Below are 25,029 nucleotides of genomic sequence, written 5' to 3'. Positions count from 1 at the left end.
CTGAGGCCCACTGAGGTAAACCCAAGGTCACACAAGGAATCAGGCTGAGTCAGGTGTAAAACCCAACTGTCCCAGGCTGCTACTGAGGATAGAGAATTACTAGAGGCTTTGGCCTGTGGCCCCCCCATCCCCCACTCAGACCTCCTGCCCTCCCACCTCCCCAGGCCTCAGCCTCCTGCCCTCCTAGCTCCCCAGGCCTCAGGCCTCCTGCCCTCCCACTTCCCTAGGCCTCAGGCCACCATACTGTCCTACCTGTTGAGCGCATTGCACATCTCAATGGTCACCAGCACAGAAAGGGCCATCGTGGTTGGGTAGTGAGACTCAAAGACCTCACAGTCGACGCCGTCAAAGAGCGGGTTGCCCTCCGTACACCGCATAAAGTTCCTCTGGACAACGTTTGTGATTTGTGGAGAAGAGAGAGGGGAAGAGAAGGGGCCTGATCAGGGGCAGAGGGGTCCCTGAAGTCCATGGCTGGGTGGGAAAAGCAGTGACCACCTGGCTCGGCCCTTTGCCAGTCAAAGGCAGGGAGAGAGAGGGCAGGTCCCCGGCCTGGGGTGGGGTTCTTCCCATCCCAACACCCCAGCAGTCCTGCTCACATGTCCTTCCTCCTTCCCTGCCCCTCCCCTCTTGGGGCAGGACCTCCCTACATAGCAGCTGCGCCCTGGGCAGGGAGATGGGCCTGCCTGCTTGCCAGGGGCAGGGGCTGAGGCTGGCCAGAAGGCTCCCTGGGGCTAGCTCCAGCTTCGCTCTCCTGTGGGCAGTCAGGAAGTCCTTGAGCCTTTCCTGCTGCTTATCCCTGGTCACTGGACCACGCTGCCCCTCCTGCCCTTGCTCACTTACCAGCTGGTGGAAGGTGACTTGAGGTCCTTCTGTATCATACAGAAACCACCATGTGGCTGCCCCTACAGTGGCCAGGCCCACATACACTGTCAAAGGGGAGAGCAGAGGAGGAGACTTAGGGAGGTGTACCCCACCCACTTTCAGGGCAGGGGGCTCCAGGCCATTTGTCTGGAGGCTTCCCAGGATCGGGGTGTGGGGGGAGGTGACCCCTATGCCCCAGGGAGCCCAGTGAAAGTAGAGGCTGAGGTGGGCTAGAGCACGCCTACTCCCCAGGCCTGCGGAGAAGGGCCACAGCAGCATTGCCCAGTCTGGGGGAGGCCCTGGGACTCTGGCACGGGAGCTTGAAGCTGACTGGGGTCAGCGTCCAGCAGAGACTGGGTACAAAGGAGATGCTCAGCAAAGGCTGGCTGCTGGGACTCCATCTCTCCCACACCTTAGTGCTCTGGCCCTCTGGCTCCAGGGCTCCCACCCTCAGCTAGCTCATGCCCACACCTTCCCCTTGGGGCTGTCTAGATAAGGGCCGCTGAGCTGGCACAGATGCCCAGGGCTGGGAGCACCTGGAGGAAGTGGCCTAGAAATGCTGGAGGCAGGGAGGCCAGACAGGAGACAGTCACGCTGGACAGCCTTTCCTCTGGCTAGCTAGGCCAGAATCATTGAGGGCTGAAGCCTCCCTGTGGTCACCTCCCCAAGAGGGGCAGGCCTGTAAGAGCCTGCAGGGCCCCTGTCTCCAAAGGGTATCTTCAGTGGGGGCTACCTGATCCCAGGGTATGTATGTCCCCACTGGGGGCTTTTAAATCCCTGGGGTGGAGCAGTTTCCAATGGGGGCTCCCTGGCACAAAGGGGTGTCCCCAGTAGGGCCCCTTGGCCCCTGGGGGCATCTCCAATGGAGACTCCCCCTACCAGGATCATTCTTCCCAGCTCAGGTGATGACCATCGCCTCCCAATAGGGCTGCCTCTTTGCCCCCTCCTGGTTCTCCTTTACCACTGTGCCAGACTATGCCCTGAAGACCTACATTCAGGCCTGCCCATGCTCTTACTAGCTGTGGGACCCCAGAAAGCCCTCAAGACCTGGGCTGATTCTCCTTCCTCGCCAACAAAGGAGGAGGTTGGACAGGATGGTCTTAAGGCCCATCTTATTATTATTTTTCTTTTTCTGACTAGGCAATGGGTTAAGTGAGGTGTGATTTGTGCATCCCCATAATCAGTCTCCCTCTGCTTTAAGCCTCCTGGGGCTCCCTGTGGCCCAACCCAGTAGAGTCCCCACTGTGGATCCTGCCATTCCAGGCCCTCCCCACCTGGCTCCTTCCCTCTCTGCATGCCCCACCCTAACCAAGTCCCCAATCGTTGCCTGGCCCTGTCACCCACCCCTGCCCGGAGCGCCCTCTGCCTTCTCCCCTCTCCTCCTCTCCATCCTTCCCAGGCTCCAGAGGCCCAGGGCAGGGCCTGGCCCTAGGCCTCCTCCTTGGTGTCTGCCATGTAGATCTGTGTATTACTCTCTTCAGGTGCTGTCATATCCCCTAGTAGAAGACTGCAAGCATCCTGAGGGCAGGCCTGCAGCCTAGCCAAGCAGGCCCAGGCCCCAGCCTCCCACTCACCTCCAATGGCCAGGTAGCGGAAGAATAGCCAGCCGCTGATGAGGGGCTCCTGAGGATTCCGGGGTAACTTCTCCATGATGTCCAGGTCAGGGGGGTTGAAGCCAAGGGCTGTGGCTGGCAGCCCATCGGTCACCAGGTTCACCCAGAGCAGCTGAACAGGGATCAGTGCCTCCGGAAGGCCCAGGATGGCTGTCAGGAAGATGCTGGAGACCAAGCCGTGACTCACCCATGGGCCTGGCCTCTGCCCCCTCCCGAAGTGCATCCCCTCTCATTGGCCCATGTGCTAGCCACACCCCCCACAGAACACAAGGCCTAGGGACTGGCCCAGCACTGGACAGGGCAGGTTCTCAAAGACTAGCCTGGTTCAGTGCCCAGCCTGGTCTTCCAGTCATGGGCTCATCAGCTTACTATGAGCCAGAAGGGAACCCGAGGCTATCCAGTGCAACCTGTTTTACAGATGAGGAAACTGAGGACCAGAGAGGGTGAGTAATTTTGTGGGCCAGGACACCAACAGAACAGGGGAAGCCCCCGAATCATCAACTGAGGCTGGCTATTGCAAGCCAAGAAGCTGAAGCAGTCTGCATTGGGCCTTTGAGGAAGGAGGAGAAGACGCCCACAGACCACAGGGGCCTCTCTGCCGACCATCTTTAATCTCCTGCCCAGGGCTCTGGCCTGCTTCTGCTTGCTGCTTTTACCTCTCAAGCACCAAGTGATCCATCCCACCAGACTGGTAGTGAGAGGCAGAGTGAAGGCTTGAACCCATGTCTGTCCAACCATATGTGTTTATGACGAGCACACTTGACATTTAAAGATGCATGTACAATTAAAATGAGGGGATGGAGTTCAATCTATTATTCTTTGGTTGAACTCAAAAGAGCGAGGATAGCAATCATGACTTCAAATAAGGACACAGTGTGCATGTGTGTGTGCATGTGTGTATGGTGTGTATACATGTGCGTATGGTGTATGGCCGTGTGTGTATGTTCACGTGTGTATATATATGTGTGATGTGTGTGTATGTATGTATGGTGTGTGTGTAGATTAGATAAAAATAGATAAGCAGGGAAATTACACTACTCTCAAGGTCACTATAGATAATGAATCAATATTAACACAATATGTATGCACCTAAGAACATGGAGACCTTAATGTACCCCTTCCAGACCAGACAGATTGAACCAAAAGATAAAAAAGAAAAAAGTTAAGAACCAAAATAAAATTTTAGAAAAATTAAGTGTGATATACCTCTGATAATTACTGAATAGAAATAGAAAGAAATTTACATACTTCTAAACTACATATGGCACCTTTAGAAAAACTGACCATATATTGAGGCACTAAAACTTTGCCAAAAACTTACAAAAGGAGGAATACTAAATACATCATTTACTGATCATAATGCAATAAAAATATGCTCAATAAAGGGCCTTAAAGAAAGAATTAAAAAGCAATTAAGCAATTGCTTAAAAAGCAATTAAAAAGCAATTTAGGTGTTCACCTATGCCCAAATGGGCCCAGACGTGTGTGTGCTTGAGTAGGCAGGATGTAAGCACGCTCGCTCATGTGCAGATGCCCTCTGTCACTGGCTTGTCATCGAGGCCTGGGCTGGAATCCCACCTCTGACACCCAACAGCTGTGTGACCCAGGGCAAGTCACCCAACCTCTCTTGAGCAGGAGTCTCCTCATGAGGATGCTGGGAGAAAAGCACTTTGTGATCCATAAAGCTCGAGGGAAGTGTGTCTTGGCAATCAGCCTCATGAAGTAGTGAGCTCCTTGTTATAGGAAGCATTTAAGAAAGAAAGAAGCTGATGGTACATTTTGTGGAAGGATTGGAAACAAAGTTGATGCTCGTCATTTGGGGAATGATACAACATGAATGTAAAGGAATATGACTATAAGAGAAGTATGCACTGACTACAGAGAAGCTTGAAGAGATTGCCATGAACTGATGCAGAGTGAAGTCAGGAAAGTCAAGAAAACCCTGTACACAAAGACTGCTCTCTCTGTCTCTGTCTGTCTGTCTCTCTCCTATCTCTTTCTCTCTGTTTCTCTCTCTTCTCTCTCTCCTGTCTCTGTGTGTGTGTCTCTGAGTCTCTCTGTTTCTCTGTCTCTGTCTCTCCTGTCTCCCTGACTCTTCTCTCTGTCTCTGTCTCTCTCTCTCCCCACCCCTCTCTGTCTTAAAAAATACTGTTTGTTCAGAAGATAGAGAACATTACAAAAAGAAAATGGCTAACTTTGAATACATTAAATTGAAAAGTTTTTGCACAAACAAAGCCAATGCAACCAAGATTAGAAGGAAAGTAGAAAATTGGGAAAGAATTTTTAAAGCCAGTGTCTCTGATAAGGGCCTCATTTCTAAAATATATAGAGAATTAAGTTAAATTTGTAATAATACAAGTCATTCCTCAATTGATAAATGGTCAAAGGATATGAACAGGCAGTTCTCAGATAAAGAGAAATTAAAGCCATCTATAGTCATGAAAAAATGCTCTAAATCACTATTGATTAGAGAAATGCAAATCAAAACAACTCTGAGGTACCACATCACACCTATCAGACTGGTCAACATGACAAAACAGGAAACTGATAAGTGTTGGAGAAGATGTGAGAAAATTGGAACACTAATGCATTGTTGGTGGAGTTGTGAAATGATCCAACCATTTTGGAGAGCGATTTGGAACTATGCCCAATGGATTCTAAAAATGTGCATCCCTTTGACCCAGCAATACCATTTCTAGGGGTATATCCCAAAGAGATCATACAAATGGGGAAAGGACCCACATGTACAAACATATTTATAGCAGCTCTTTTTGTGGCAACAAAGAATTGGAAATTGAGAGGATGCCCATCAATTGGAGAATGGCTGAACAAGTTGTGGTATATGAATATAATGGAATACTATTGTGCTATAAGAAATGATGAGCAGGCTGACTTCAGAAAAACCTGGAAAGACTTGTATGGACTGATGCTGAGTGAAGTGAGCAGAACCAGGAGAACGTTGTCACAGTAACAGCCACGTTGTGTGATGACTAATATTGACAGACTTAACCCTTTCCAGAAATGCAAGGATCTAAGACATCTCTAAAGGCCTCATGATGGAAAATGCTGTCCACAAAGAAGAAAGAACTATGGAGTTTGAGTGCAGGTCGAAGCATGCTATTTGCTATTTTTTTTCTTCTGTTGAGTTTTGTTTCCTCTTTCTGGTGGTTCCTCCTGTTGGTTCTAATTCTTACTTACAGCTTCACTAATGTGAAAATATGTCTAATAGGAATATATATATGTATAGACTATATCAGACCACGTGCCGTCTTAGGGAGAGAGATGGGGAGGGAGTGGAAGAAAAATTTAAAACCCAAAAGCTTATGGAAGTGATTGTTGATAATTCAAAATAAATCAATTTTTGAAAAACCTAAAAAAAATACTGTTTGTTGCATGGGCTGCCCATTTGGAAGGAGGGAGGGAATACTGGGGGAAATTGTGGCCCCTTTGCTCCCTCAGACAGTGTCTCATTGATTGGGAGTCAAGGGGTCACTGCCATGGAGGGCAGGCACACCAAAGATCTGCTGCCCAGTGTCTGGGGGACTATGGCCAAATAGCTTTGCCTCAGTTTCCTCATGCATCAAAGTAGGGGATTGGACTGAGATCAGAAGGCCCTCCCACTAGGACACTCTGTTCTGGGTTCTAAGATACCACCCCCTAACCTCGATGCTCCAGGTTCTATGTTCTAAAATCCCCCTCAGCTTGGACATGCTGCATTCACTGTTCCCATGCTCCCTCCAGCATGGATGTTCTAGGTTCTGTATTCTATCACGCACACACACATATGCACATACATATACACACACATACATACACACACACACACACACACATACACACACACACACACACACACTCCTAGTTCTGCTGTTCCATGTTGGGAGGCCCCCTCTAGCTTAGGAGTTTCACACCCCACATTTCATTGCCCTTGCCAGCTCTGGGGTCCCACATGCTATAACAAACAGGGGTAGCTAACATGGATGCAGGGGTGAGTGTAACCCTGGGCCCTCCCAAAAACACCCATTGGCTGTGAATTATAAGCCCCTCCCCCAGCAGAAGCATTCTGGGCTAGGCTGGCTGGGCAGGATGGAGGCAGCCTGCAAATCCTTCATTCCTGCTACTCTTCAGGAGGGCAAGGGCAGTGCCTGAGCCTGGGCCTGCCTGGATAGAGCCTTGGCCCAGGCTGGGTCAATCCAATCTTGTGCTCCAGAGACTGTGACCCTTCTTCCCAAAGGAAAAGAAACCCTGAGCAGTATGAAGGGTATGAAGAGGAAATTCACCAGGGCATCCACCCTCTGACACTTTGGGGGAAACATGATCTCACAGATGCAGGTGCTCTGGTCCCTCCATGGGTGCAGATTACAGCCCCTTCATGCTGCCTCCTCCTCCCTCCCCCCCATCTTTGTGCTGTTCCAACAAATCTCCATAGAGGGTCTACCCAACATACCAGAGGGGCCCCTCTGGGGTTTTCAGTATTTCCTGGCTGCTGGGGCACGCCATGTATTTTGTGAGATTACATCGCTGGGGCCCAGGGCTGAGTCCTGTCCACGGAGGACCCTGTCTGGCCAGGGCAGACGGGCATTTCTTACCACACGACTTCTCCAACATTGGAGGAGATGAGATAGCGGATGAACTGCTTCATGTTGTTGTAAATGGCCCGGCCCTCCTCCACCGCCGCCACAATGGTGGAGAAGTTGTCGTCAGATAGAACCATCTCTGCCGCCGACTTGGCCACTGCTGTCCCCGACCCCATGGCGATGCCGATCTCGGCCTTCTTGAGTGCAGGCGCATCGTTCACGCCATCTCCAGTCTGCCGGAGAGCCCGGGGAAGAGGGTGAGCCTCCAGCCGGGGCCCAGGGGTCTACTGACATACTGGCAAAGAATGCTCCGGCCCCCAGCTTAGAAATGCCGGGTACTCTCACCCTCTACCCCAGTCATGGAGGGGCCTGCTCCCTCACTCCATCCCCACTTTTGACAACGATGGTTCTAAAGGCCCGCAGGGGAGACCCGGGACGGCCCCCCAGATGTGGGAGCAGCTACCCAAGGCGGCATCTGCAGAGCGAGCCCGGGGCCCCTCCCTCACCCCTGCCCTTTTGGCCTTCACTGCTCCCCTCCCCCTCCTTGGGTCCCCTCCCAGAGGCACTGGGAGTAGGGAGCGCAGGACAGGCAGGGCTTGGGGGCACCCCGCCAGGCCGCCCGGTCTCCTGACCCTCACCATGGCCGTGATCTCATGGAAGGACTGCAGGTACTCCACAATCTTGGACTTGTGGGCCGGCTCCACCCGAGCAAAGCAGCAGGCGTTCTGACAGGCGGCGCGCTGCTGCTCAGGGGCCATGTCGTCGAACTCCCGGCCCGTGTAGGCCTTGCTGGACACGTCCTCGGTCTCCGAGAAGATGCCGATGCGCCGGCAGATGGCCACTGCCGTGCCCTTATTGTCTCCGGTTATCATGATCACTCGGATCCCGGCCTTGCGGCACATCTCGATGGACGAAGTAACCTCCTTCCGGGGAGGGTCCAGCATGCCCACGCAGCCCACGAAGGTCAGATCCATCTGGAGGCGAGAGCCGCGGGGATGGTTTGGATGGCCTGGGGGCGCGCCTCATCGGGCCTCTGCCTCATCCACTCTGGCCCCTTCTGCCCAAGGTGCCTGGGATAATGTGCTTCCCCGGGAAGCCTTGCTGGCTACCCTGTTCCTGGCTCAGAGCCAGGCTTGATACATGAGGCTGCCTCGAGCAGATCAGGCTGGGCTCTGGCTATCTCCCATTCTCCTGTGCCCTCCTCACGCTCACTCAGGTGTTCGCAGCATCTCCCTCCCCCCCCACCTCCTCTGCACCCTCCCCGTCCCTGCTAGCTCAGGTCTCTCAGAGATGGAGGTGGCAGATGAAGTGGGAATGCTGTCAGTATAGGTGGTGGGGCCTTACCTCATAGTTGATGAACATGGTGGCATCGTCCAACTGCATGTCCTCCATCCTGTGAGGGGCATCTCTGGTAGCCAGTGCCAGGCAACGCAGGGTGTCGATGCCTGTACCCCAGTCCCGGACACGAGCCAGGATCTTCTCCCTGGCTGCAGGGGGGAGGGGAACAGTCCTGGTGCCAACACGCATGTAGCTGCAACGCTCAATCACACTTTCTGGGGCTCCCTGTGGAATGGAGAGGGATGGGAAAGGAGGGCTCAGTGTAGACCTGGTGCGGAAAACACTTTGCAGGTGATGCAAGTGAGAGAACCTCCATTGGACGGACCCTCAGCTGCCTCCCATGCAGCCTGTGCCTGACCCAAAGCCCCTCTACGATGTCCCAGACAATCACCTCCTCAGGCTCTGTTGGAGACTTCCTGTGAAGGAGAGCTCACTACCACTGCCCTCTTGAGGAGCTTTCAAGGTTAGGAAATGCTGCCCAACAGCAAGCTAAAATTGGCCTCCACAATGGCCCCCATGACTCCTAATCCCAGACCTTTAGGTTGGGGTAAGGCTTGAGTTGCCCCGGAGGCTGCAGAGGCCCCGGGCTGGCTGGGAGGCTCTGGGAGTGCCCCGATGTGATCTAAAGGTACCCCTACCCCCCCCCATTTACAAGAAGCTTCTCTCTTTAAATCTTGACTGCCCAGGATTTAAACAGCTGGGCCCTGTGGCCCAAGAGGCAGGGAGGCAGGAGCAGGGCTAAATATGCCCCCTCCAGCCCGCTGAGCCTTCCCTGGACATTCATTGCCTGTTCTACCTGAACAGCATTCCCCTGTCTCTGCCCTCCAGTCCCTGCTCTTGGGGGCCCTGCTGAGAGAGACCTGAGGAGCCTGGCCCAACTGACCCACGGTTGGGAGGGCCTGACTTTCCTCAGGGGTTAGTGTGACCTGGTGCCCCCATCCCAGGCTGGTCCCTCTGTGCAAGAGGCCAGGCAGCTTTACCCAACTAACCACAGGAATAGTGCCCTGGCCCTCAGTTCTGGCTCCGAGAGCAGCCCCCAATCTCTCTGAGCCACAGGGGGGGCTTGACTTAGGGGGACCATAGGAGCTGACCTTCTGGGGCCAGTTCAGTTTCTCCAGAGTCAAAATTGGGGCCCCCCTCAAATGCCACCTGAACCCAAGGGGTTGGAGAGAAATCAGTCAGTGGCCAACGGAAGGAAGACCTGTTAGGTCTGGGGGTGGAGTCAGGCGGACCCCTGCCCCCACTCAGGGCCAGCCTGACAGAGAATTCTGTTCTGGTGACCCCCTTCCAGGAGCCCAGAGAGCTGGAGAGCTCCCACAGATGCGGGAAGATGCCCCAGGGGAAAAGCCCCGGCAGCATCCTGCGACATGGCCCTGAGTGCCACCTGCTGGCTTCCAAGGTGATTTACATACTTTGTCCCGATTTGATCCTGCACCAGCCGGCAGAGTCAGGCAGTGCCGGGATTATTAAGGAGTTTGTGGAGCAAGATTCCCGGTGCTTGGGGTTGAGTGAGGAGTTGCCTGACCAACCTCAGGAATTTCTAGGGGGCTTGAGAGCATCTCTCCGTGCAGGGGGGCTGGCCAGCCCAGGATGACTCCTTGAAGCCACCTCCCAGGCCTTGGAGATGGGCTGAGTGGCTCAGCTACTGTGGGTCCCACCGGGCAGGAGGTCTGCAGTCGAGTGCCCCAGGGATCAGTGTTTGGCTCTCCTGGTTCACTTTGTTTTCAATGACTTGGATAAATGCATAGAGGGCACATTGGCCAAATGTGTCAACGACACAGAGCTGGGAGGGAGAGCCGATGCCCTGGGCAACAGCTTCAGGGTCCAAAAGACTCAGCAGCCTACAACACTATATCGAATCCAGAATGATGAAGTCAGCTGGGGCAACTGCACACAAGGGCAAGGTAGGGGAGCCATGGCAAGACAGCCTCCAAGAGCAGCTGGAAGCCTAGTGCTTCAGGAAGTCGAGGTAGGGACTCTTGTTCAGTTACAAGTGGACCTGGGGGCTCAGACCATGAGACGGGGCAGCCTGGTGCCCAGGAGGCAAGCCTGAGGCTCTGGGGACCTCTGCCTGACTTCCTCTTCCTCTGCCTGACTCCTCAGTGATGGGTGTGTGTGTGTGTGTGTGTGTGTGTGTGTAGAAAGGACAGAAGGACAAGGAGGACCCCCCATACACACACACACTCATCACTGAGGATGGGTCCAGGCTCCCCTTGGCAGCAGGTCAGTACTGGCTATAGCTGCCTTTAAGCAGGGAGGGAGGATGGCGCCTGGGCCAAGTTTCACTGAATCACTGACTCAGAATCAGAAGGGGTCTTTCAGACCCTGCAGGCCCAACCACCCCCCTTCTAGAGTGTTCCTGACCAGACTCAGCTTGAACACTCCCAGGGACAGAGAGCTCACTACCTTCTGGTAGTGTCCATTATTATTAGGATGAGCTTTCTTCTATGGAACCCACATCGTGCTCCTGGTGTTTCTAATCCATCAGTCCTGGTTCTGCCTTCTGTCCTGCCTGCTTCTTTCCCTCAACCCCCCCCGCCTCCCAAGGCTCCAGGCTGAACGTCCCCAGATCCTTCACCCAGAGGCCTGGTCTCCAGCCCTCTGCCCCCCTGCTCCGGGGTATTAAGATCTGTCTGAGGGTGGTGGCAGTATTGAGAAGAGCAGTTCTGGAGGGCCCCGGCCTCACAGAAACCCCAGGAGGGAGGGAGGTGGGGAAGGCAGCATCTCCCCCATTTTAAAGATGAGGAAGCTGAAGGATTTGCCCAAAGTCATGAGCCAGGAAGCTGGGAGGCATCAGGTTCCAAGGCCAGGGCCCGCCCCTCACCACCTCACAGTCCCTTCTTCTGGTCATTCTGCCTGTCCTGAGCAGGGCAGCCATGTGGGGCCCTAGAGGAGTCTTGGGTGGACTTTGGCCTAAGGTATTCACATGAGGATGGTGCTTCTAGACCCTTACGCCGTCCCTGCCCCCCATGCCATCCCAGCTGGGGATCAGAGAACCTTCACAAACAGCTTGCTGCCTGAGGTGGGCTGGACTGGGCCGGTGGGCGTGCAGTACACAGACATGGACTTGCGGTCCCTTGAGAATTCCAAGGTGCACTCCTTCTTCATCAGCTGTTTAATGACCTGGAAGCAGATGCCAGGCAGTCAGGGTCAGACAGGAGAGGAGGTGGGCATGGTGAGGATGGGCAACCCGGAAGGAGATGCCAGAGGACAGCCACACACCTAGGAAATCTTCATCTAGAAAATGTACCCTCTCTCTAAGGGCTTCCTCCATGTGACTCCTGTACCAGCCTAGTGCTTCCCATGGCCCAGCAGGTGATGAGCAGCCCCCAGGGCTCAGGACAGGGAGTCTGACACAGGGCCCCTGACCCAAGCTCGTGGGAGGCAGGCAGACCAGGCCCTCAATCCCCTCTCTCCTTCCTTTACTTCTCCCACTCGCCCTAACCCCAAGGCCTCAGCTTCAGACTCTAGAAGGAACCACCAGGCGCCAGGGGCCCCAGTTTGGAGCAGCTAAGGGCCCGGGGCCTCGGAGGCCTGATCCAGGCCTCTTCCCTCTGTCCCCCACTGCCCCACGAGCTGAGACCTGGAGGGGCCCTGAGGCTGTCCTGCAGGCACTGGGGGATGAGGGAGAGATCTTAGAGGGAGGTGACAGGAGGGCCAGGGTGACCTTTCCTGGAGGGGCCGTGGGGCTTGTTCAGGAGATGCTGGGCCAGCCTCCCTGGGGGCAGTCACTCACTCACTCACCGCATTGCAAGCTCCAGCTCGCTCAACTCGAGACAGCTGGCTCACATCTGTGTCGAAGACATTCATCTTCTCCACCAGGCAGGTGAGGGCCGTTTCTGTGGCTTCTCCAACCTTCTCATAGACCCTCTTGGACTGACCCCAACACAGACACCCAAGGTCAGGGTGAGCATGGGAAGGCATCTTCCCTAATGCCCACTCATAGCCTGCCTTCCTCAGCCCAGGGCAAGCTTGGCAGGGGATGGGCCCTTCTGGGCTCCCGATTCGGGCTTTGGACACCATGCAAGAGGTGCAGCAAACATATCTGAGCCTAGGGTCCTACCAGCCCTGAGCCCCCAAGCCTTGGGGGCAGAGGCCACTCACACTCTTCTCACTATTGGGCCAAATCAGCTGTACTGAAGACAAGCTAGCTTACCCTTCTGTAGACACTTGGAGCCAGCAGGGGCCTCAGGAGCCCCAAGGCCAGGCTGTGCCTGGCCCTGAATACCCAGGCAGGTGGGCCACGAGGCCCCAGAAGAGGACAGGAGGCAGCCGCTCTGGCTAGTTGACACCCCCCATGCACACCACCAGCACAGTCCTTTCCCTGTCCCTAAGGTCCTCTCTGTTCAAAGTATGAGGGGCAAGTATCCTTGGCCCCTCTAACAGCTAGAATCCTGGGGTTTCTTGAGGGTGGGAGGAGGTCATGAGAGGCCTCTGGGCTACATCCAAGACACCATCGGGGTTGACTGGGGTGCAAGCTGCTGGGGGGGGGCTCCCTGGGCCCTCAGATACCCTGAGCACAGCACAGCCACTCACCTCACTGTAATCCAGGGATGAATCGTTGCAGAGGGCACAGATGGTGGCCAGCTCGACCAGCCCATCATACTGGCTGCTATGAACAAGCTCCCCATCCTTCAGCCTACAAGAGCCCAGAGCAGAGGTTGGGAGTAGCCATTGCTTGACCCTCCCCACTTGCAGGGCCAAGGGAAGGGTCTCCAGCCTCCACCGTAAGCGAGGCAGCATAGAAAGCATGGGCTCCATGCACAGGGCATGCGCATAGCTCCCTCCAGAATCAGTGCACTTCCATCGGAGCCTCCCCAACCTGAGATTCTTCTGAAATGGGGCACAAGTCCACCAGCAGGTGGCAGAAGCCCCTCCTAGTGTGACCCCACTGTGGGAGCCTGGGTAAGACGGGCCTGTTCCGTCCAAGTCTGGTACTCCATGACTCTGCCCCGTCTCTAAGAGCCTGCTCAGCGGTGGCAAAAGATGGGACCCTCCCAACCTCATCATTCCACCCAAACCCCCCTCTCCAAAGTCATTGATGGTCTCTTAACCACCAAACCCAATGGTCTTCTCTGGGTCCTCCTCCTCCTCCCTCTCCTTTGTTGGATTCTCCTCCACATCGGGCCCTCTGACCATGGGTGTCCCTGGCTCTGTCCTGGGCCCTCTTCTCTTCTCCCTCTCCTTCACTGGGTGACCACCTCAGCTCCCACGCATTCAAGGACCCTCTCTATGCTGATGATTCTCAGGTCTCCTGCCCCAATCTCTCTGCCGACCTGCAGTTTCTTATCTCCAACTGCGTATTATACATCTTGAAATGGACGTCCTGTAAACAGCTTAAACATCTCTCTCCAAACTGCCCCCTCACCTCCCCTATCATGGTCAATGGCACCACCATCGTCTCCATCACCCAGACCCACAGCCTTCCTCTTTCCCCTGCTCCATATCCAATCTGGTACCAAATCCAGTTGATTCTATCTCCATAACATCTCTCTAATACACCCCTTTCTCTCCTCCAACGCTGCCCCCCCGGTGCAGACCCTCCTCCTCTCCCATCTGGACTATGGCATTAGCTGCTGGGGTGGGGTCTGCTTGCCTCAGGCCTCTCCCCACTCCAGCCCATCCTCCGTTCAGCCACCAAAGTGAGTCTCCTAAAGTTCAGGTGCAAACATTTCATCCCACTACTAAATAAACTCCCTATCACCTCCAGGATCAAAACCAAAATGCTGTTTGTCAGTTAAAGCCCTGGAGAACCTAGCCATCCCCTCACACCTTCCACTCCACCCCCCAGATATCTTCCCATCCAGGGACACTGGTCTCTTTGCATTCCTCCCCCAAGATGCTCCATCTCCATATTCCACAGTCCCAGACCCAAGGCCACCCTGCGGTCCCGTGCTCCCAATAGGGACCGCCATGCCAATCACACCGGCCAGGCTTGCGGGAAGGTGTCTTGCTAACAGGAGCCCCTTCCTGAGCCCTGCTCGGCTGCATTTCAACCAGATTGTTCTTCTAAGCCCAAGGTGACCCACCACGGGTAAAACATCATTCTTACACACAAAAGTCCAGCCCTCCTGCCAAATCCCAGCTGCCCAGTGGCCCCATCATGCCATCTTGTGAGTGACCAAGGGAAGATCAGCCTTGAGTGGCTGGCAATGCCCCCAGCAGAGGGCACTGTTGCCCCATAGAGGCACAGCCTCACAGACCTACAGAGCTGGCCAGGGCCCCGGTACCCTTCCCTGTACAAATCCCTATGACAGACCTTCATATATTCAGACAAAGCTGTGAGGCCCCGGGCCTTCCCACCTCCAGGCTAACCATTCCCGGTTCCTTCCACCGGCTTTCGTGACATGGCCTCCAGACCCTCACCAGGCTGGCTGCCCTCTGCTGGACACTCCAGCTCTCCAGTGTCCTCCTTAAGCTGTCGTGGCCACACCTGAGCCCAACACCCCTAAAACCTCCACTTCTCTGAAGGCGGCCCAAGGCTGCACCGACTCTCTTGGCTGTCACAGTGCACTGTTGACTTATAATGACCTTGTGGTTCACTAACCCCCTCAGATCTTTTTCAGACAAATTGCTGTGCAGTCATCTGAACTTAACCATCCTGTTTTTGTGAAGTCAAGTGGACTTTCTGAGCCTGAGTGTAGGGTGGTACATTTCTTTCTGTTAAATTCTGTCAGAAGCAACTCAGCCCAAAGCTGTGGTCCATGAAGATCTTTCTGGATTCTGACTCTGACTTCCATCATATTGGCTATTGTCCTCAGCTCTGGATCACCCACAGATTTGATAGGCTTTTGTTTATGCCACTTCCAAGTCATTGATAAAAATGTCAACCAGCGCTGATCTCTGAGGCCCTCCACTGGAGACCCCTTCCAAGCTGGCATCAAACCATAACTCATCATTCTTCAGGTCTGGCCATTTGAGGACTTGGGAATACATCTAGCAGTCCTCTCATCTCACGCCAGTCTCTCCATCTTGCTCACAAGAAGAGGATGAGATGGTCTTTCAACTGCTGTGCTAAAATCCAGGTAACCAGCAGCTACAGCAGGACCCTCATCCACCCATCTAGTGACCCTGACAAAAAGCAGAGTGGGATCTGTCTGGGGCATCCATCCAAGGCAGTGCCTGCTCCAAGGTTACCCCTGCCCAGGGGTGCCAACCATAAACACCAACTAGCCTGGTCCAAGGCAGACACAAGGTTCAGGCACAAGGGCCAACAATTCACACGCCTCAAAATGTCGGCATTCATCCCACTGCCTCTGGAAGTCAGAAGAGGAAGAGCCAGGAGCAAGAATCCCTGCCCCGGGCACCGTCAGCCAATGCAGCAGTGGAAGTGGCAGCTCCCTAGCCAGTTACTGTCTGTACCCTCCCTTGATGCTCCCATAACCCATTCAGTCCCCCTCTGCCATTGCCCAGACAGCCCTATTCTGAGGACTAGAGCAGCTGCCTCAAGCATTATTCATGCTTCTGGCCAAGGCTAAGCCCTGTAGAGTAGGCCCACTCCCTGGAGCAAGGGGGATGCCTCCCCAGGAAGCATCAGGCATACAGCCTGTGGCTGAGGCTGGGAGTCCATCCAGGCAATAGGAGGGATGAGGGGAGCCAAGGCTCTGGCCTCGAGGCCCACCCCAGCATGCTCCTTGGGGGGCCCAACCTGCCAGCCCCCAGGACCCAGGTCTCCCTTCCCTCAGTCCTCAGTCCTCCAGCCATACTCACACTTGGCCTTCAGGTGCATAGGTAGAGCCTGTGATGCTGAATTCATGAAGGCTACAGTCAGCTCCCTCTGCCTGGTCAATGATGAACATCTAAAGGGAAGACAGAGGCAGAGAGCTGAGCTGGTGGCCGCCATGGGCATGGAGATCTCCCCAGACTTAGCAAGCGCCCATGAGGCTGATGTTCAGCGTGAGAGGGGCAGCCTCCAGAGATGTGCACTCAGCACAGTGCCTGGCACATAGTAGGTGCTCAATAAATGTTTAGTGACTGACTGACTGAGTGATGGGCAGGAAAACCAGCCCACTTGAATCATGGCTCCCTTGGCTTAGTGTCGTGACCACAACGCCATGCTTAGACATTTTACGATCACAAGACAGTAAGTGAATGTTACCTTAGAACACAGCCACTCGCCCCGGGTAGGAGACTGGAAGCCCCGGGAAAGCAAGCCCCTGGCTCATCTAACAGCTGTTTCTGCCCCCAAATTTAGCACAGTGCTCTGCGTATAGAAGGCACTCAGTCTTTGTTGGCTGAATCGACTCCAGCAGAAATACTATGATCTCTCTACTTCAGAAGTATTACTATCCCCATCTTATGGATCTCAAAATCATAGATTAAATCTCAGAAGGTCAAGGCTGGACAGGGCCTTTGTAGGGCATTGAGCAAGACTCACCCCTCCATGATATCTAGCAAGTGGTCAGTCCAACCCCCTCACTGGACAAACAGAGAAATGGAGTCCAGGTGGTTGATTTCTGGAAGTGCCAGGATCTGAACCCTGATGTTCTCACACCAAATTTACACACCCGCAGATGAAGTCACCAGCACCCACATAAACTGTTTGGAGTCACCCTCTGGGTAAATGGCCAAGCCCAGAGAAGCCCCCAGGTCTTCTGACACACACAGCCATCTGCCCTGCAGCCTTTTAATGTCAGCACCATGGCCAGGGTACTGGCAGAGCCAAAGCACAGGGCTGGGTCAGCACTGGGTGCAGAGAGAGGGCAGACTACTACTGTGGGCTGCTGTCCCCTGCACACGGGTGGGGAGATAGTGAGCCACGGGAAGATGGTAGGAGCTGGGAAGCAGCTGCCATGGCTCGGGAGAAACAAGACACCAAGGGCTGGGAAGCTGCTGGCTGCCTGGTCCACCAGGCTTCCCAAGAGCTTTCTCTGACATGTACCTGTCTGTCCTGGACATGAAAGCCAGGGGAGGTGTCTAGGGAGCCACATCTATGTTCCTAGGGATAAGTGTGCACCAGGCATGCATCTGCATCTCCCTCCCTGGCATCCTGCAGATTTAGGTCACATTTACTAGCTCTGCAAGGGCTGAGGTCAGCTTCCAGCCCAAGTGAGTCTTCAGTGCTAAGGTCTCCCTCCATGAGCAATCTGGAAGTTTCACCTGGCACCTTGCACCTTCAGATCTGCTAAGGTAATGGAAGAGGAGAATAACAAATGGCAGAGAAGCCGTGGGCAAAGAGGCCGCTGATGCCCTGCCCGTGGGGTCATTCAGTGGTCTGGCTCTGCCCTGACAGTTCCCAAATTGGGCACGCCCTCTGACCCTGCTATGCCTCTAAAAGGCCGAGGGCCTAAAGAAGTGGAGGACAAGATGTTATGGAAAGAGGAAAGATGTGTCTAGTGGTGTACTCCATGATGGCCTCAGACCAGATGCCAGGGGGGTCTTTCTATAGGGGAATGGCTAAACAAACTAGGGGGTGTTAATGGCATCCCAGGCCAAGAGGCGACCATAGCCTGAAGCCTGGGCCTGGGAGGAGCAAGCCGAGGCAGAGGCGAGGGGCAAGACTGAAGATGAGAATGACGGCTGGAATGAGGAGGGTGGGGAGATGCAGCTTGTCGGACGGGATTCTGGCAGCCTTTGCCCCCACGCAGTGCCTGTGGCCTCCCCAACCTGGGGTCCCTCTGTCCTGGGTCCTTTCTCCCCTTGGGAAGCTCCTAGACCCTCCACTTTGAGGATGGTCTAGACAAGCCATGTGTCATCACTCCCCAGACTTCACTGCTATGACCCCTGCTCACTAGCAAACTTTCACGTGGAGTCTTTCCCCATTAGAACGGAAGCTCCTTAAAGGTAGGGACTGTGTCTGTATGCCCAGCACTCAGGAGAGTGTTGGGCACATGGTGAGCACTTAATAAATGTTTCTTGCCTGCTTGCAGTAAAAATGAAGGGTGCCCTACTAGCTGCTCTGTTTGAGGTATGTGAGGGTCTCATCTCCTCCCTCTGGACTGTCAGCTCCCTGAGGGCAGGCAGGGGCTGCAGCCCCTCCTGGTCCTGTCTCCTTCATCCAGGGACCAGCAGTAGCTGTTCAGCTGAATGAATGCTGAAGGGCATCTATCAGTGAGCCCCGTATTGGGCACAGAGCATGGGTCCTTCCTTTACTAGTGACTTCCAAAGTCCTGACGTGTCCCCGGCAGGGCAAGGCTCACTGTGACACCACCGCCCATGAGCCCTTCGCCACCTTGGGGGACACTTTGGTGAGCAAGGTGCCTCGCCCCACCCTGGGTCCTCAGACACCACACCCAAGTTCACGGCCAGCTCAGTGGAGCCTCCCAGGGCTGGGGTTCCTCTGACACAGCCTCTGAGAGCCCACAATGGGCATCCAGGTGGTGCTTCAGGGGGCACCCCGTTAAAACTGTCTGTAATTGTTTTATTTCACCGTTAACTCAGTTAGTGTTTCCTAGACTGCTCTTCATTTTGTCTGAAGCATTACATCTTTTACTCATGCTACTGTCAGTAATTTCTAATTTTATCCCACTGTGGGATCTGTGAGCACAGCATGCACGATTTCTGCCTTTTCAATTTTCCAAGGCCTTTTTTTATGACCAAGCATGCAGTCTATTTTGGGGAGAATTCTGTGTGTACTTGGAGACTATGTAATCTCTATTTTTTTCCATCCTGTCATCCCCATATGTCCAATTTTTCCAGCTTATTCAATAAACATCTCGGATCTGGGATTTCTGTGTTAATCTTCTTGCTACATTTATCATATTCTGATAATGGGGTGTTGGAGTCTTCTGCCATTTATATATACATATATGTTTATCTTAGCTATTTCTCCTACACTGCTGTTGACTGATATTTTACCAATTTAACTACCAAATTGTTTGGTGCATGTGTATATGATAAATGGCTAGACATTTATTTTCTGTTCCTTTTGCCATAATGTCCTTGTCATTTTCTGACTTGAATTCAACACAACCTAATGTCATTTCATCTTTTTTTAAAACTTGGATCTAAACAAGGCACTTAACATTTTGTTCTCTTCTGAACCAAGTTTCCTGAGAAGGCAAGTTTGCCAAGAAATTTGAGGCGATTCTCCTCACTGGCATTTCTGGATAATTAATATCTTGGTTCTTTCAGAGCCTCGATAATGCTTTTCTTTGTCATTAGAGTTTGGACGTCAGATAATCATGCGTCTGGAAAATCTTGACCTTTGGACATCTCCAAGCTGGGGTCTTGCGGGTTCTTTCCTCTTGGGAGCACCGTCTATCATTGACCATGCTGGGAAATGTTTCCTTCTGATTCATTCTCCAGCTATGATGCTGCCGGGCTGGCACTAGCAGCTCACTCTTCCATCCATGTCCTCAGGTGGTTGAGGACTGTGGGGCCATCCTGGGTCCACTCTGGGGGATCATTCTCAGTGCTTAGGAAGCACCAGGGACTTCCCTCCCACACGGCCCCTGAATGGGGGTGGGTGGTGGAGGAGAGGGTCAGAGCAGACAAGAGAAGGCTGCAGCATTGACTGAGGAAGACCTGCCCTGGAGCAAGGCGCCTGTCCATCCCTGGCCAGAGGTGGACGATGGGAGAGGGAGAGATGCCTGATGCTGGCTCACCAGAGGGCACCACTGGCATCTGTGCAATGTTGAGATGGCAAGGAGGCCCCCAGCATTGCAGAGGGAGGATGCCCCTGGGTGAGGACAAGGGAGAGGCTGAGGCTGCAATCTGCACCAGGGCAGGGCGTGGGCACAGTCCAGATTCCTGAGAACTCCCTAAGCTGGCTCCTTCATCTCCTCACGGGCTGGCCACGTTGTTCGAATGCTAAACGTCTGCTCGCCCAAAAGGCTATTTTACAAAGAACTCACACAGGGCGAGTGTTCACATGGAGGTCAGAAGAAGTGATACAAGGACACTCTCAAGGTCTCCCTGAAGAACTCTGCAATTGATTATGTGAGAAGGGAGACGCTGGCACAGGACTGCCCAGCATGGCATGCCCTCGGCAGAGAAGTGGCTGTGCTCTATAAGCAAAGCAGAAAGGAAGTAGCTCAAAAGAAACGTGAGAAGCACAAACTCGGAGAATCCACCCAAAGGGTCACACGGATATCTGTGCCCGAGCTGCGGGGAAGCCTTCAGAGCTCACAGTCGGACGCACGGTGCACCAGCACCGTGGGGCTATTTTGGTCCTCTCTGAGGTCGACGGTCAACAACAGCCAACTCTGTTTCTCTCAGGTGGCGTCAGAATTTCCCTTCAATGTGTTGGGACCTGTGCCTTCACTGGCGTAGGGAACTCCTGATGAGGAGAGTCCCTCCACTGATGCAGTTGGCTTCCTGCCAGCCTCAGTGAGGTGGCCAGGCCCCAAGAGGTGAGATGACATGTCCAGGGTCACACAGCCAGGCTGGGGGAGAGACAGAACTGTGGTCCAAGGCTTCCTGGCTCCCAGAGACTGGCCTTCTTCCCACCATGCCACGCAGCTCCTCTCAGATATGCATCTTCTCTGGTCAATTGTCTTTCTTGGCATTCCTCACATCTCTCCTGGCGCTGGTCCAGCTGGTGCGTGCCTAGCAGACCTCTGCCCCTGAATGTCCTCATCGCGTCAGGCGTCATGCTGGTTACCTCAGGCCTAAGCTTCTGGCCTGGCCTTTCCCTCGTCCTTGTTTCTGGGGTCGGGAAGGCCAGTGCTTGCCAGGGAGTAATCCACAGCCTTCCCCTTTACACAGAGAGGCAGTGCATTGTATTGGAGAGAGAGCGGTCCTGGGTGCAAGTCCTGACCGTGGGGCCCAGAAGCTGGACAAGTCTAACCCAAGACCTCGTGGAGATGGCCTCCCTGCAATGCTAAGAGTCTCCTCACCCAAACACCCAAGGAAATCCTGTCTCCAGGCTTGCCCCATCCCCCTCCCACCGCCAGTCAGAGGGCAAGCTGGATGTTCTCCAGACCAGATGGTCCATCTCCCCTCCCTCCCATGCTGCAGACCTACAGCCTCCTCACCTCACCGATGGCTCTTCCAGGAAGCCCTTCCTGATCCCCTTAGCTGTCAGGGGTTTCTCTAGCCTCAGATAATCAGGTATTCATGGATTCAGTGCATGTAACGGCCCCCAGCAGAATTTAAGCAGCCTGAGGACAGGGGCCGGTTTTCATTTTGTCTCTGAATTCCTAGCCCCTCTCACAAAGCCTGGCACAGAGTAGGGGCTTCATCAGTCTTTGCTGGCACATAGCAGGCACTTAATCAGTGTCTTCTGGATTGGACTGCCCCCCTCCTCCACCCAATGTTCTAGTTGAGGAGGGGGTATGGTGGGAGATGGATGAAGCACTAGCCTCTGGGCTCAGCCCTGCAGGCCCTCCCTCCAGGGTCTCCTCTGCTCCTGGGAACGGGGTCAAGGTCGTTCTGCAGACTCAGCCCCTCCCTCCCCCACACCTCTTTTGTCACCCACAGGACCGGAGACACCATAACAGCTCCTGCTAGATGCCAGATGCTGTGCTAAGCTCTTTACAAACATGATCTCATCTGGTCCTCACGTCCCTGAGAGATGGGTGCTGTTATTACCCCATTTCGCAGATGAAAAACCTGAAGCAAACAGAGGCAGTGACTTGCCCAGAGTCACAGAGAGGCAGGATCTAAACCCAGGCCCCATATTCTATCTAGCACACCACCAGCTGCCCATTATCTTCCTCCACAAGAAGTTCCAGTGAGATGGTACATGTCAGTCTGCTCTGGAGAGGCAGGCAGGGTCAGGGCCTCGCACACATCCCAGTGAAGGGCTTGGAGGCTCCAGGGCCCTGGAGGCTAAGTCAGTTTCCTAACAGGCAGCAAACCTCTCCTAGCTTCCCCTGGTCAATCCAGCCACCAGGCAGGCAGGCCCAGGCCCCAGGCATGGCCTCCAGCTGGGGTCCTTGGCCCCTGGCCAGCAGCAGTGTCTCACTTGCTGCCTTCTTAGGGCTGATCTACGGGGGTCTGTGCCTCCTCCACTGCTTCGTTGTCCTAGGGATTTCCTCTTGGCTGTGGCCCTGGATGGACTGGCTGTCAGGGCAGAGGGTGCCTGGACTTGTCCTCCTCCTAGGGCAGGCAGGGCAGAACAGAGATGAAGGGGAGAGAGGGAAGCCTGGAAGTCTCTCCTGGGACCTCTTCCCTAGGGCTGGAGGAGTCTCAGCGCAGAGGCTAAGCATGAAGGAGTCAGGGAGCCTGGGACCCTCACCCGCACCAGGAGAGGGGCCTCAGATCCAACCCCAACTCCAGGGAGTGGGAAGGAGATACTGCTCAGCCCCAAACCTCAGGGTAAAGTGAGGGGGACTGCTCCATCAACAAGCTGTGGGAGCTTGGACGCATCCCTTGCCCCCTCTGGGCCTCTTACGTTCAAAACAAAGGGGCTGGACTCAATCAGTTCAAAACACAAGGACTAGGCCCTTCTCCATCCTAGTTGCTCTCTTCTGGATGTTCACCTGATAGGCTTTCAAAGAATCCTGGGAAGGGCATTGCAGCCTGGTGGATAGAGGCTCTGGGCTTGGCGACATGAGGGTATAGAGCAAACGCCCACCTCTGACATTTAATGCATGACCATGAAACGAAATATGCCCCCCAAAGTCACTGAACCATACATGTGTCCTTTGACCCAGTGACACCACTCCTGGGCCTCTGCCTCTAAGACATTCAAGAAAGAGAAAGGGTTCAGAGGTACAAGAATATTTACAGCAGCTCTTTGTGGCAGTGACAAATTGGGAACTTACTACCTTCTCTATTACTGTTGAGGGCACCCCACCCTCACAGTCTCCCAGGATCACAACCCAGATATGTCATCCTGGACTCCTGACTCACTCTCACCCCCTACATCCAAAATGGTGCCAAGGCCTGTGATTTCACCGGCAGCATCTCTGGTCAATTTCACCTCTGCATAATCTCTCAACTTTTTCATCTCTGCAACATCTCTAGTCAATTTCATCTCTGCAGCATTCCACCTTTGCAAATTCTTTTGTCAATTTCACCTCAGTACCATCTCTAGTCAATTTCACTGCTGTGAAATCTCTCCTTAATTTCACCTCTGCAGCATTTCTCCAATCTGTCCCCTCCTCTTCTCTGACACTGCCCCCACCCTGGTGCAGAGCCTCATCACCTCACATCTGGACTATTGCAATAGTTTTTCAGAGGCTCTACTTGCCTCTAGTCTCTCCCTGCTCCAGTTCATCCTCTATTCAGCCACCGAAGTGATCTTCCTAAATTGCAGGTCTGACTGTGTCACCCCCTACTCAATAAACTCCAGTGATTCCCTATTGCCTCTAGGAGCAAATAAAAAATCCTCTGTTTGGCATCCAAAGCCCTTCATAACCCCTCTTACCTTTTGAGTCTTCTTACACCTGACTCCCTTACACATACTTTTGTCCAGGGACATTTGGCCTTCTGGCCGTTCCACCAACAAGACATTCCATCTCTTGGCTCTCTCTGGCTGTCCCCCATGCCTAGAACCTCCTTGCTACTGATTTCCCTGGCCTCCTTTAAGTCCCAACTAAAATCCCATCTCCTACAGGAAGCCTTCCCCAACCCCCCTGAATTCCAATTCCTTCCTCCTGTTAATTCTTTCTTATTTATCTTGTATGGAGTTTGCTTGTACGTAGTTATTTGCATGTTTTCTTCCCTGTTAGAGTGTGAGCTCCTGGACAACAGGGACTGTCTTTTGCCTTTTTTTTTTTGTATCTCCATCACTTAGCACAGTGCCAGGTACACAGCAGGTGCTTAATAAATGCTTACTGATGATACCCATCAGTGGGGGATGGCTGACTAAATCATGGCCCTTGAATGGAATGGTATTGCGCCATAAGAAACATCAAGGGGGCTGGTTCCCAAGACACCTGGGGAGCCTTGTGGGACCTGATGCTATGAAGGGAGGAAAAGAACAAGTTATGCAATGATAACAACACCACAAAGACAAAAGTCTTGGAAAGACTCAGGGCCTCTGATAAGGTAAGCCCAACCATGGCTCCAGGCAAGACTGAAGATGGAACTGGAAAACCACCTCCTCATAGAGAGGTGGTGGATGCCGGGTGTGGAATGAAGCATACAGTTCCTGACATGGTCATGCCAGCACAGTTTGGTTGCCCTTGTGTATCTGTGACAGGGCCCTTGCTTTTTATTTCAGTTGGCTGGGGCATGGGGCAGCAGAGAGGGCGAGCTATGGGGCTGTCAAAGGAGAAAGACAAGGATAAGAGTGTCACTAAGGCATTTTTTAAGTGCTCAGTGAAGAAAAGCCAGCCAGAACTACAGACAAGCAGAAGACACACGGAAGGGGCAGCGAGCTAAGCCTGCCCAAGATTCCCATTTCCTGCACAGCCCGCTTATCAGATCTATTCTGTATGCGAGGAGGCCCCTTTTATCTGCTGTTGGTGAAGTTCAGAATGAAAACCATAAGTACTAGTGGGGACTCCTGGCTTTCCTCTTGCATCCCCCCAGACTCTCAGTGAGGGCTCCCATCATTTCCCCACCAGCGTCCAGGACTACCCAGCTGAGTGTCCCCCTTGTTGGCTCTTCCACCTTTTGAAGGATGAAGTGACCACTAGGGAACCTCAGGAGGTTCCTGGCTGTTCTGTCCCCCCAAGAGCGGTGTTCCAGTCCTGGGGCTCCTCCCCCCAAGCCTCCATGGAAGGCCCTATGCCCCCTGGCATCTCCTATTTGTCCTGTTTATTGTGGGCTGAGGGTTGTGGTCCTGAAGGCATCAGTGAATAGCC

At 53.8% G+C, this 25,029-nt stretch overlaps 1 protein-coding gene across 1 annotated transcript in view; it reads right to left on the bottom strand.

Annotated features, from left to right (window-relative positions):
• ATP2A3 (ATPase sarcoplasmic/endoplasmic reticulum Ca2+ transporting 3) overlaps positions 1-25,029 on the bottom strand; it is a 102,420-nt gene that overhangs the window by 17,064 nt on the left and 60,327 nt on the right. Inside the window, 10 exon segments of the mRNA XM_020964709.2 lie at positions 253-386; positions 841-926; positions 2,436-2,638; positions 7,064-7,284; positions 7,690-8,025; positions 8,396-8,614; positions 11,387-11,512; positions 12,134-12,265; positions 12,926-13,028; positions 16,100-16,188. Of these exon segments, the coding sequence (XP_020820368.1) occupies positions 253-386; positions 841-926; positions 2,436-2,638; positions 7,064-7,284; positions 7,690-8,025; positions 8,396-8,614; positions 11,387-11,512; positions 12,134-12,265; positions 12,926-13,028; positions 16,100-16,188 (1,649 nt within the window).

The sequence above is a fragment of the Phascolarctos cinereus genome, unplaced genomic scaffold, assembly GCF_003287225.1.
Source record: "Phascolarctos cinereus isolate Bilbo 61053 unplaced genomic scaffold, phaCin_HiC Scaffold_7;HRSCAF=346, whole genome shotgun sequence".
Classification (NCBI taxonomy): Eukaryota; Metazoa; Chordata; class Mammalia; order Diprotodontia; family Phascolarctidae; genus Phascolarctos; species Phascolarctos cinereus.
The sequence above is the reverse complement of the archived record's forward strand: the minus strand, read 5'-3'. Positions and strand labels throughout refer to the sequence as shown.